This window comes from Sinocyclocheilus rhinocerous, unplaced genomic scaffold, assembly GCF_001515625.1.
Source record: "Sinocyclocheilus rhinocerous isolate Xijiao unplaced genomic scaffold, SAMN03320098_v1.1 scaffold807, whole genome shotgun sequence".
In the NCBI taxonomy this organism is placed as follows: domain Eukaryota; kingdom Metazoa; phylum Chordata; class Actinopteri; order Cypriniformes; family Cyprinidae; genus Sinocyclocheilus; species Sinocyclocheilus rhinocerous.
This window is the reverse complement of record NW_015650326.1, coordinates 1052336-1064979: the sequence shown is the minus strand read 5'-3', so window position 1 is coordinate 1064979 and position 12644 is coordinate 1052336. Positions and strand designations below refer to the sequence as shown.

The following is a 12644-nucleotide window of genomic DNA, read 5'->3' as shown; positions in this document are numbered from 1 at the left end:
ACACATATATATATATATATATATATATATATACAGGGCCGTCGCAAGGGGGTGCAAAGCCCTCTGCAGTGGGGGGGATTGGGGTTGGGGGTCAGGTTGCTATAGTAACGAACGCAACTTTCACGGACATCTAATGGACAGATAAACCGAAAAGGTGCACATCCATTTCAGACATAGTCTGAAAGAGCGCGGATTTCTAGCGTATTTTCTTGAACTTCTCATGTAATATCTATGGTTTGAACCATTTCAGAAGCAGCACAAATTAGAATTTGAAATGCATGTAATGAAAGAGAGTAAAGCTCTCTACGAACTTGATGTACGATGACATGTTCACTGACATAAATGTGTCAGAAACACGGTCACACGCACATGCTCATTTTTATTAGTAGTATTATTATTTTTCAGCATTCATCACTGTTGGTCACTATTTATGTCTGTCTGTTGGTTTAGCAAATATATAATCAATGAAATGCATTAAAAAGAGCATGCAACTAAACCTAGCAATCAATCAAGCTTGAATGAAGTGCCCCACACATTTTGGACTGTCTCTGCTGGTTTGCAGTGCAAGGGTAAATAAAGAAATGGTTGTTTGAATACATACAATATTTTCTTTCCTCAAAGGAGGAGTGTCTTGTCTATCATTTGTCTTCAGTCATAGCGAGTAGCCTAGTACTAATTAGTCTTAAATAAACTGTGCGTAGCACTTAGTCTTTTAAAAACACAACATTTTGGCCAAATGACAAAAAAAACTTAGCACCCATATAGCTCAAATAAACTTTATAATCTGTAAGTTGATAAAAACGTAATGTGATGCACTTACTGCGTCAGATGCGGCTTTTCTAATGACGGACAGAACACAGATGTCCGACATTCGCTGGTTAAAAACCTCGTAACACCACTTGAGCTTGATTTTAATAAAATGTTAATAATATAATGACATATGCAAGTGTCTGACCATATATAAAGCCACAATATCAACAATGACAACACAGTGTTTAATTATTTTAAAGATGCAGTGTTTTTTCATGCCCTGAAAAGTTAACATATTGGCTACGAGGTTTCCGCCTGACAGTGACTGTAAATTCTACTGCATAATACATTTTTACTAAGCAGAATAATACATCATCATGATACACACAGTCTCACTATTAGCTTTGACTTTTAGCTGTTATAGTCTTTCGATATATAATTATTATATAATATAATTTATAATTATTTTTATATAATATATATATATATATATATATATATATTAGGGATGCCGCAATTCTAATTTACAATTCTGTTTGGTACGACATCCATGGTTCAATACGCGCTTGTGAACTGCGTTTTGCATTTAAATAATTTTTGTGCATTTGTGTGTGCCCGAGTTAGGGCTAGAAGGGATACAGTACAGGAGTACAGCTCTGTAGTGTGCAATTGTATTTGTTTTTTTGCGATTTAAAATGCGATTTTAAAACAAGCTAACAACAACAACAAAAAAACCTGTACACTTCTGTACACTGGAGAAATACATGGATTTTTATGTCTACTTAGCCATTATTGAGTGCTATAAACACATGTAATGTCTGTTTCATTCATACTGGAAGCCGGAGGGTGCCCTCGTGCAGAAACTCACATAGTAATAGAACTTATTATTCTCCAGGAAATCCCTAATATGGACAAAGGCATCCAGCTATCGAAGAGAGAAACGTATTGAATGATGAAACATGAAGACAGTAAACTCGACTGCGACAATATATAGTTTATCTGTGTTCTTCAAGTCATCTCGGATATTTTCAAACTGATTAAGTATATTTATAATCTATTGCTAATCGACATAAGCCTTTATTACAATTTTGAATATATTTTTTTGCCTCATTCTGTGATAAGACTCAGATCAAAAAAGGAAATTATTTCAAACATTCGACCGATGTTGTGGAGCATTTTATAATGTCCTCTTTTGTTGGACAACAGGTTTAGAAACACTTCTCATTACAGTGGAAGATGTTTTGGTGTGTGTTGCTTTTACGTTAAAAGCGGGGAGGCGTTTCCTCATCTCAGGCTAGAAGGGATACAGCTATGGCCAGAAAATAACAATAAATTACATTTTCTACTTAGATTAGATTGTGTTTTAGTAATGTCTACGCCTACCCCAAACCTAAACTTAACCTTACAATAATGCTAATACAGTAATTAATTGTTGTTCAATGTGAACAACAGCCCTAACCCGGGTACACACAAACACACAGAAATGACTGAAACGCAAAACCAAAAAAAAAAATAAAAAAATCACAAGCGTATACTGAATGTATTGCATATTTATTTTTTATATATATAAAAATTATATTTAATATAAATATAATTATAAAAAATTATAAATATATAAAACAACTGCATACAATATTTTATATTCAAATATATATTATACTTAAATGTTTAACATCAATTATTTAATATTTTATATTAACTGACACTGCAGTCTTGCATTGCACTTATAAACATCTATATCATATTTAATGTTCATTCAAATATAAAAAACATAATAAAAACAAAAAATATATATGATGTTTCATATTAAATATATATTTCATATTAAATATGATAAAATATTGATATAGAAAATAACATAAATATTATAATATTTATTATAATATATTATAATAAATAAAATATTTGAATTATATATATATATATATATATATATCAATATGATATTTCATATTAAAATCTATATTATACTTGCATACATATATAACAAGTATAATATTTAATTAATTATATATCATATTAGATTTAAACAATTAAAATTTTTCATTTGCATAGATACAGCTGTTTGTGGTATTTAAATTGTCTATGTTGACAATGATAAGAAATAACAAAAAATGAATTGCACCCACTGATGACTATTTATTTGCTCATGTTGTCAGGTAACAGCACAAATGGCCACAAAATTAGTGCAGATCACAATTTGTACATATTCATGAAAAAGCCCCTGGATAATGAAATGGCAGCCTGCAGTAACTGGGAATATCCCTTCTCATCTCTGTTTACTGCCAGTTTTCAGTGGTTTTAATTGCTTCAGGGAAATACTGCTGATGTTTGAATTAATCTTGCACATCTATAATGTATGCCTAAAAATGTAAATACGCATTTAAATTGTGTATTTAGCAGATGCTCTTATCCACAGTGACTTAAAGTGCATTTAGGCTTTACATTTTATCAGTAAATGTTATCCATTAAATGTAAGGAGAGCAAATTTTCTTATTATTATTATATTACAATTTAATCTGAACAATAGCACGAACATTATCCAGCTTCTATATTTCAGCCTGTATGTGCTCTTTGTTATAATCAAAGTTGTGATTGTTATTTAACCCATCTGTCAAATGATTGTTGTGTTCTGCCCTGCCTGCATGCCTCACTGCAATGTTTTGTACTAGGACAATAGATTTCACTATGGCCCTTTGAAATCATGGAGAGCTTTGTTGTGATAGTGAGAATGAGTAGATTCAATGTTCAGCATGTAAAAACAGCAGCTGAATATGAGTGTAAAAGACAGCTAAACTAAACAACTGTATTATACATCTGTTATAGCCTATATTTATACAAGAAATACTGTAGGTATGGTCCTAGAATCTGAGATAAAGTCCAGCAGCACAGTTTGTTTTTGGTATTCAGTGACTCATTTTGTAGGTTACATTGTCATGACCAGTTGATGGCAACAATCGACACACTGAATCTGATTCCTTCCGCAACGGTCTTTATGAATTTATGAGTCATTGAATTATTCACTCAACCTATTCATTCGGTATATTTTTATATATTAGTATATATTAGTTTTATATCAGTATATGCAGATTTGAACAGCTGAAATGTGAAGAACAAACACAGAAGGTCAGACTGAAATGAGTGGTCTGGTTAAAAGCAAGCCTCAGATACTCGTTTGTAATGTTGGGAATCCTCTGAAGGATATATGCAGACCTGCAAGTGCTACAAACATCCAGGAACAGCACAAGGTTTGTGTTTACTCTTTGATGATGGTCTTTGACTTCGGTGTATCAGAACAACCAGAGCTATGTTTGTGATGCTGTGTGAGTGAATTATACAGTCACGTGACTCGTTTAGGCAGGGTCACATGGCTTTGTTTGATTCACATCAATGCATGTATTTGTTACGTTTGTTGCCATTGTAGTTTGTGCAATCTTCATCAAGAGTGTATTTTAAGTTTTAGGGAATTTTGGGAATTTTATAATCATCATAATGTTTCCATTCAACATTTTTTCTGGTATCCCAAAATGCATATAAAAGGACTGACGGAAGTTTTTGGTCACCCAACATGTGTAGGCCTAAATGTTTTTTTGGGTCAACAAATTTTTGGGACTGAGGAGGAATTACAGTAGTACATCAAATATGTGACTCCTCAAAATACAACCCATTTTTAAGATGCCTGCTGTTACATATGGGTCACAGGTAGTGGTTGACCGATATATCGCCAAGGCCGATATATCGGCCGATATTTGGCATTTTTCAAATATCGGCATTAGCCGATAAGTTTTTCTGCCTGGCCGATGTGTTCGAGGCGGGACTTTTATTTTGACGGCGCGTTGGACTTTTATTTTGACTGCGCTGAGAATGGCAGCGCCAGAGCACACAGTGCTCACATTCTCCCTCTTCATTGTTTGTTGTCGTCGTTTAACAGTTCTGCCTAATACAGATAGAAGTCTGTTTAATAATCAGATAGAACTGTTGAACAAATGAATTAAAAGGTATACAAAAAATATTATAACGATTGCTTTTATATTATTAGTAACAGAAAGGCAGACATAATGCTTTCTCGTCTGCCGTCAGCATTCAGCAAATACGCATATCATTTAAACAAACCTTTAAATGACTAATGAACATTTAATTTCACAAACCTTGCAGACTTAGTCGAATCCAGCTGTGAGATCTTGTGAAGTGTGCATTTGTATATTGCCTGATCGCGTGTGCTCTGCGTGACAGTCAATCCGTGCAAATTGAATCCGGACAGGAGGAGAGTTCAGCTTCACTGGAGACGCGTGATCAACTTTAAACTCGTTATTTCAAACTACGTCATATTCATGTCATTTTTACTGCGTGGCCGATATATCGGCCGATATTTGGCATTTTTCAAATATCGGCATTAGCCGATAAGTTTTTCTGCCTGGCCGATGTGTTCGAGGCGGGACTTTTATTTTGACGGCGCGTTGGACTTTTATTTTGACTGCGCTGAGAATTCAAGTTTCTCAAACATTAATTAAAATAAATAAAAATTATAATTAAAATAAAAAATATACTTATATATATCGGCCATCGGCCACCCTGCTCTCTATGATATCGGCATCGGCTGTCAAAAAACCAATATCGGTCGACCACTAGTCACAGGTGTAGTGCAGAAATAACCTTGAAACACACCATTCATTAAGACCTGCGTCATTCCTTCTGCATGCCTTGCTTTAATGGGATATACAGTACAGTGATAATGGATTCCAAGTCATTATGTATTTCATTTCCTATGAGTGATTGCCGGAAAACAGAAGAATATCTATGAAAAACTGCAAAATTGCTCAAGATTAAAGGTGACCCTTTTGGGGTAGGGGCGTGTTTGTTTTGGTGATTTTAAATATCAACATTGGCTACCAGAAATCGCTTACTCTGCCTTTAAGGTGTTCACAGTCCTTTAAGAAGCAGAGTGAGATGTATGGATGAAGATGCATGAAATTAAAGCTGTGGTTGTGAGTGAATGTAATGACAAAGGAAAAGTACTGTATGTCCTACATTTTATAGTTTGATTTCCCCATGGACCCTGAAAGCATGGAATAAAAAGATTCAATCAGTGATGGTAAACTGTTGTACATTGGCTCATGCGTAATATTCTGTGATTTTGCTCATTAATTAAGCAGCTGTTGAAATTTTGCAATTGACATCCTTGTTCTAGAGAGTTCCAGCTCAAGCAAACGCCACAATGCTGCATTTCTCCCCGTCAAGTCGAAGCACACAAACGGCTTCATTTTATTTATCACAGACTGCGTTCTTATCTCAGATGAGTTCAGCATGAAGCTGTTGCTTTAGTGTTGAGAATATTGGATTCTAAAATTAAAGATGACTTGCCTGATTTGCCTTGACATTGCGTCTTTTGTTTGTTTCAGATAAACATTTCATTTTGAGATTGAGCAGAATGCAAGCTTATATACAGACGTTACGCACATGCAAAGAAGTCAGCTTGGTTTATTTCGATGTTAACACTTGACAGGCTGTTTTTTAGAAATATTATTTAAATGTGAACTGTACATTTGCTTATTGACCATACTACTTTTGTTCAACCACTTGACAAACCTGTTAACTGTTTCATTCATATTTGATGTTAAACTATGTTTTTACATTTTCTATAGAAAACTACAAAACAGCCACAATGCTGGGTGGCTTTTATAGCATTCTGGTTTGGTTGCTAGGATGTTCTAGGCGGTTGCTAGGTCAAAATAACCCACCTACAGTGAATTATTTTGTCTGTTTTGATCAAGTCTGATCACCTTGAAAAGCAATAGAGCACCATAGGCATCATTCATGTCTAGGTGTGGGGCGAGTGTTTAATACTTTGGGGTTTGGTGTTTGTATGAGCAAAAGCAATATTTTCAAGGTGATATTTCAGCAGCTGTATTTTTGAATTCATCTGTGTGAATTGAAATGTAAGCTGCCAGGCTGTTCAGCGAGCCATCTCATGTGCAGAGGTAATGGAGACAATCAACCTTCAGTTTTACAGGGACGTTTCATGAGGAACATTTGAAGTGGTCCTTGAAACTAGCTGGTAAAACAATGATCAGTGTTATAAACCAGCTAATTATGAGAAATAGCTTACTCTTCTTTCATGTGCCAATCAGGGCCATTTCATAAGTGTATGCTGTACTGTTTATTCTATTTAGAAGATTAGATTAACAGTAACACACTCTCTCGTTTTGTTTTTGAAAGAAGTCTCTTATGGTCCGCAAGGCTGTGTTTATTTGATCAAAAATACTGTACAGTAGCAACAGGAATTTTGTGAAAAAAATATTAGAATGTAAAGGAACTGTTTTGTATTTGAATATGTTTTAAAATGTCATTTATTCCTTTGATCAAAACTGCATCATTACTCCAATCTTCAGTGTCACATGATCCTTCAGAAATCATTCTAATGCTGATTTGCTGCTCAATAAACATTTCTGATTATTATCAATGTTGAAAACTTTTGAGCTGCTTCATATTTTTGTGGAAACTGGGAAACAAATTTTCAGTATTCTTTGATAAATATAAATTTATTTGAAACTAAAATCTTTTATAACATTATAAATGTGTTTACTGTCAATTTTGATCAATTCAATGTGTCCTTGCTGAATAAAAGCATTCATTTCTTAAAAAAAATACTATTGACCACAAACTTTTGAATGTTAGTGTATACAAGAATCAATGTTGCTCCAGATCTTTAATTAATTGAAAAAACATAAACATTAAAATCACTATATCATACGTAAATGAGTTGAATACATCTTTTTTATTATTAACATATCTCTAATTCCTGAACTAAAATTCATTTAGATTTTTTTTTACCAAATAGTAAAAAAAAAAAAAAAAAAGTCCTGAGATCATAATGAAAAAAAAAAGAAATCAAATTTTTGAAAAGAAAACTTTGACATTGTTTTACTAAAATATTATTCCTGTTAAAAAAAATAAACATACAAGACTGAAATAGTGATGAAAAGTCATAGAAAATCATTGATCAGAATCCCTGATGATGTTTAATCCTTTTAAAATGAGTGCTATGCTCTTATTGGTTACTTAAAGTATAATCAAATTAGCTTAAATATGATATATTACAAAAAGTATATAATATTTTCAGAGTTTTCTGCACATTCCATGTGTCTCTGTCTATAGCTAACAATTAAAATGTTGTGTTTTAGCTTCTCTTGATGCAAAACTAGACCCTAGTTCATTTGAGGTGACCACCTCACTCCAGCCTTGACAAGATTATACTTCAATTTGATTTTAGACTCAGTTCTGTAAAAGAATCACTACTGCTTTTAGGAAAGTCAGTTTAGCGAATAGACACGTGGTCTTTATTTGGACAGATAGATTCCAGCATTTAGTGTAAGATGGTGTGTTGCCATTCAGTTTCGGAACACTCTGTGTGTTTGTGGCTTGTCTTTTCTCAGTGCATCTGCATTTTTGTCATCACAGCTGTAGAGGAGCTGTTTCATTAGCAGTAGTTTTGTAAATTCTCCCATAGCAATGAACTGCTTTAATTGGGTGCTAGATAGAGAGGAGTTTGAGCACATCATATTTTTTTTTTTTACATCATTGGGGTCAGATGAGATGGTGGGATTGTAATTAAAGCTAACTGCTGTATGTTCTTTCTTGTTGTTGAAATAAGCCAAAAGCATAATTTACAAACCCACTCTCAGACATTAAAGCACTAAGCCACTCAAATCAGTGGGCCACTCAATTCACTTATAATTGCATGGATTATTTATAAAACCACCCAGAGTATTATGTCTATGTGTAATTTTAGTTGTTCCTACATTTTTTGTGCATTTAGAATAAATGTTAGTATGAAAGTTATTGATCAATCATGATTTACTCACTCACAAATGCATGCTTAGAGACCCAGTGTGTTACAGTGATTTTCAAAAAAGAAAAAGAAAAGTGTAAAAAAAAGTTAGTGTAAAAAAAAAAAAGTTAAACAATTGTAAATTTATTTTTTTATATTGGTCTAATAGAACATTATAGTTTCTGGTTTGAACCTTTTTTGTTCAGTTGGTCTAAAAGCAAATAAACCTTTGCATGGAAAAAAATAAAAGAAATTGTTTAAATAGTATACTTTTGCTTGATTATTGTGGGTTTTATTAATTTGTCTGGTATTTTTGGTTTGTAACAGAAAATATGATGCATATTCTGAAAAGACATCACAATAAGCATTAACATCTTTCAAAGTTGTCTGTATTTGTACTAGTACAGTTAATAACCTAAATTAAACCTTGACTAAAATGTTTTTAGTTTTATCTTAACTGAAAATTCTACTTTCATATTATAGATAATTTAGCTGTTGTTTATGGTGAAAAGTCCATCAGGCCAAAAAACGTATTACATTGAACTACAATAATAAACCTTTTGGCTTATGTCCATGGGCATCGGAAGCAACAAAAATGTGGGTGGGTCCAACATAGTGTAAGTGTAACTGTAATTCAATGCTGCAACAAAGACTATATGATACATTTAAAAGCAACAGGCGAACAACTGATGAACATTCACATAAATAGCAGCTTGTTTATTAGTGACAGTACACTCTTAAAAATAAAGGTGCTTCAAAAGGTTCTTCAAGCGATGCCATAGAAGAACCATTCAGTCAAATGTTCTTTAAAGAACCATCTCTTTCTTACCTTTTTGTAATCTGAAAAACCTTCTTTCGCCACAAAGAACCTTTTGTGAAACAGAAAGGTTCTTCAGATGTTAAAGGTTCTTTATGGAACCATTTAGACAAAAAGGTTCTTCTATGGCATCGTGAAAACACGGCATGGAGTTTAATTTATATGGACTCTGAATGAACCAAGTGGAATGGATTTGAGGAAGCAGCAGCATGGAAGTCAAGGCTGTAGCTAAAATGCGGAATGGAGTTTAATTTATTAGGGCATTCCTCAAGTGGAATGGCTTTGACTGACGGTGCTCTGAAAAGTGAACAAGTCTTATCCCACCCACATACAATGGTTCCGACGCCCATGCTTACGTCTAAAGAAAAGGTATTGTTCAGAAGTCACCATTGTCTGTTATACACATTTTTAGGCCACTCCTCTCCTCTGATTTGTTCACGTCAGCTCAATCCCTGGGCTTTACTCTGCTCTTGAAATAGACCAGCACCGTTCAGTGTTCCCTAGTGGCTCCAAGCACATCGGTCCGGCTCCCTTGCACCAGACAGACATCCCACCAGCACCCTCACACTAGTGCTGCTCTGACCTAATGACTCACTGCATCATCAGCTTCTGCATCACATAGCCAACAAACAGCAAACAGACTGTTCAGGACAAGCAAGAGAAACACAGTAGATACAAACATTATCAGTGTTTGCCAGTGAAACCACATCATCTGCATATAAATCTAAAATAAAGTCTTTGATTGATGTATTTTCCTTGTTGTAACTGGCGACAAAGTCTGCAGTTGATTTTGCATGAGTGAACCAGAGCCTATTAAGCAATGAAACTTGTCGTGAAGCAATTTTAAATTCACAGGTTTGAAGTAGTCTTGAGCAGCCATAGACTTGATACTGTATATTGGCTAGACAGATAAATCAGGGAGATGATAAACTGATCTATATTCGACCATTTTGAGATTATTATCAGTGAATAACTCTGCCCGCTCAGCTACCAGCCACCTTGTCAATGCACAAATGCATGTCAATGCATGTTTTTTTTTTTTAATTTCCAGTAAAAAAAAAAAAAATTTAATTGCAGCATAGTATTAGGCATATCTCATTTGCCTTAATTAAATTGTATTGGCCTTTATCACATGCATTGCCATTACTTAAAAGAAAAGTAAACAGTGGCCAATTAAGTAAATATTTATTTATATTTATTTCTGAGTTTTATAAAAACGCGGTCTGTCTCTGTGTATATTGGCAAGTCTTCGAATTTTTACTTCAGTAATCTTCCCACACCTGCTTAACACCCTCTGGCTCAGCCTGCTACAGTAGCCACGCCCCCAGACTCTTGCTATTGGTCGAGCTAGGATGATTGACGGATCTGTGCGGACCGCTCTAAATGTTTTGATGGTGCCTAGATTCTCGAATGGAATATTTATAGTAGTCAATGAACAGTAAACTGGGTTAAGAGAATGTATTTTGACATAAAAATTCTTACAGCTTTAAGCATTTACATGTCTGTGCTTGTGTGTTTGACAGGAGCTGGTTGGCAGTAGCCCTCCGCAGAGGAACTGGAAGGGAATCGCCATCGCCCTGCTGGTCATCCTGGCCATCTGCTCTCTGATCGTCACCTCCGTCATTCTATTCTCACCAAGTGCGTGCTGCTGTCCGCATGCCTCTCACATTTAATCATTAATACAAGTCTAAAATGCAAACAAAAAGTAGTTGTGTCCTCATTCCTGACATGTGTATTTCTTCACATAAACCTGCATTCGTTAGATTTGTGTATATCGTTAGTATAAACTCCCATTGTACAATGCAAATATACTAGTAAGTATGTTTAGGGCTGTCTAATTGCATATTATAATTGTTTACTTATCCATTTAGTTTTCTGGTTTAGATCAAAGCTATCCGTCTAATGAATAATGGGACTGTAATGTAAGTCATGCTGAGATCTAACTGAGAATACATTTTTAACAGTAATGTTTATAGTCATATAAGCATTTGGCAAAACATCACAGGTAGTTTTTGTGTGTTGTTTGCCATGCTATTTACTTCACATATTAAAGATAAAACACAGATCTTCTCTGGAGCAGTTCATGTTCAGGATGGCGTAAAATGATTTAAATGTTTTTAAAAATTTAAGTCATGCATTAAAATTTTAGTGCTTCAACAGACAACACTTCCAATTTTTAAGTTTGTTTTAAATCTAATATTTACATGATTTTTTATTTTATTTTATTACCATACAATTTCCATATACTTCAACTTATAAACTTAAGTTCAGTTGCTGCCTTACATTTTTAAGTATACTCAAATTGGCTGTACATGTTATTTCAATCTAAATGATATTAAACTGACTTCAATTATTAAGTTGTGAAAAAATTAAGATGAAGATAAAATGGTTAAATTAATGTGATGAGTAAATGGAAGATCATATTGTATGTTGCCATGTCTCAAATCATTTTTTTAAGTGAATTACAGATTTATTTCAATTAACGTTTTTTTTTTAGTTTTAGCTAAGGATAACAATACTGTTATAGTGATATTTATTCCATATGATATATGAAGAAATGGATTGTCATTCCACTTTACCTTTCTTGCTTCTACTCTTGCAAAGTGTTGCAAGCCAGTTGTAAAGTGTTCAAATCCTGAATGGATACTTGTTATGTAGGGAGACAAACTATGTGGGTGAGCGTATAGTCGTCTAATAACAAAAAACCTCTGGCTGATTAGATCAATGTGCGGATCAATAGAGCTCTGAATAGAATGAGACACACTAGGGAGGCCCAGTCTCGCCCTGCACCTCGTGTCAGCTCTAGTAATTGGCTGTGGCCCTGTGGATCAGCGAGGGAGTTGTTTGCTGAAGCCAGACCTCAGGGGACAGAAGCCAGACAATATGGTGGGAGCTATGCATACATTTATTTAAAAAAAAAAAAAAAAATTTAGTTTTTCCAATTTTAATTTTTTATATTTGGTGGTCTTATGGGGCCCGAGGGAGGTGGTTTATAACAAATTCCAGAGTTACTTTCAAAATTTGAAGTTTGCCATCATTGAGGAAAAGAGAGATGCACACCTGAAAAAGAAGGTGTAAGTTGGTGTACATTTTGCAAGAAAATACTATTTCTCAGTTTACTTCTTTAGGCTACTATTTTTCAGTCTTTCTGCTTCAAAATTTCATGGTTTAATTAAATGTGTTAATTGCAATTTCTGTGAAATTTACTAGGAATTTCTGAGTGAAAAATGTTTCCACAACCTTTTTTTT

The 12644-nt window shown here is 34.0% G+C and overlaps 1 protein-coding gene across 3 annotated transcripts in view; it reads left to right on the top strand.

Annotated features, from left to right (window-relative positions):
• The window catches only part of dpp6b (dipeptidyl-peptidase 6b), a 111574-nt gene that overhangs the window by 67780 nt on the left and 31150 nt on the right, over nucleotides 1-12644 (top strand). For all 3 annotated transcript variants that reach the window (XM_016516744.1, XM_016516746.1, XM_016516745.1), the window contains exon 2: nucleotides 10919-11033. In XM_016516744.1, coding sequence (XP_016372230.1) covers nucleotides 10919-11033 — 115 coding nt within the window. The remainder of the gene's footprint in view (nucleotides 1-10918; nucleotides 11034-12644) is intronic.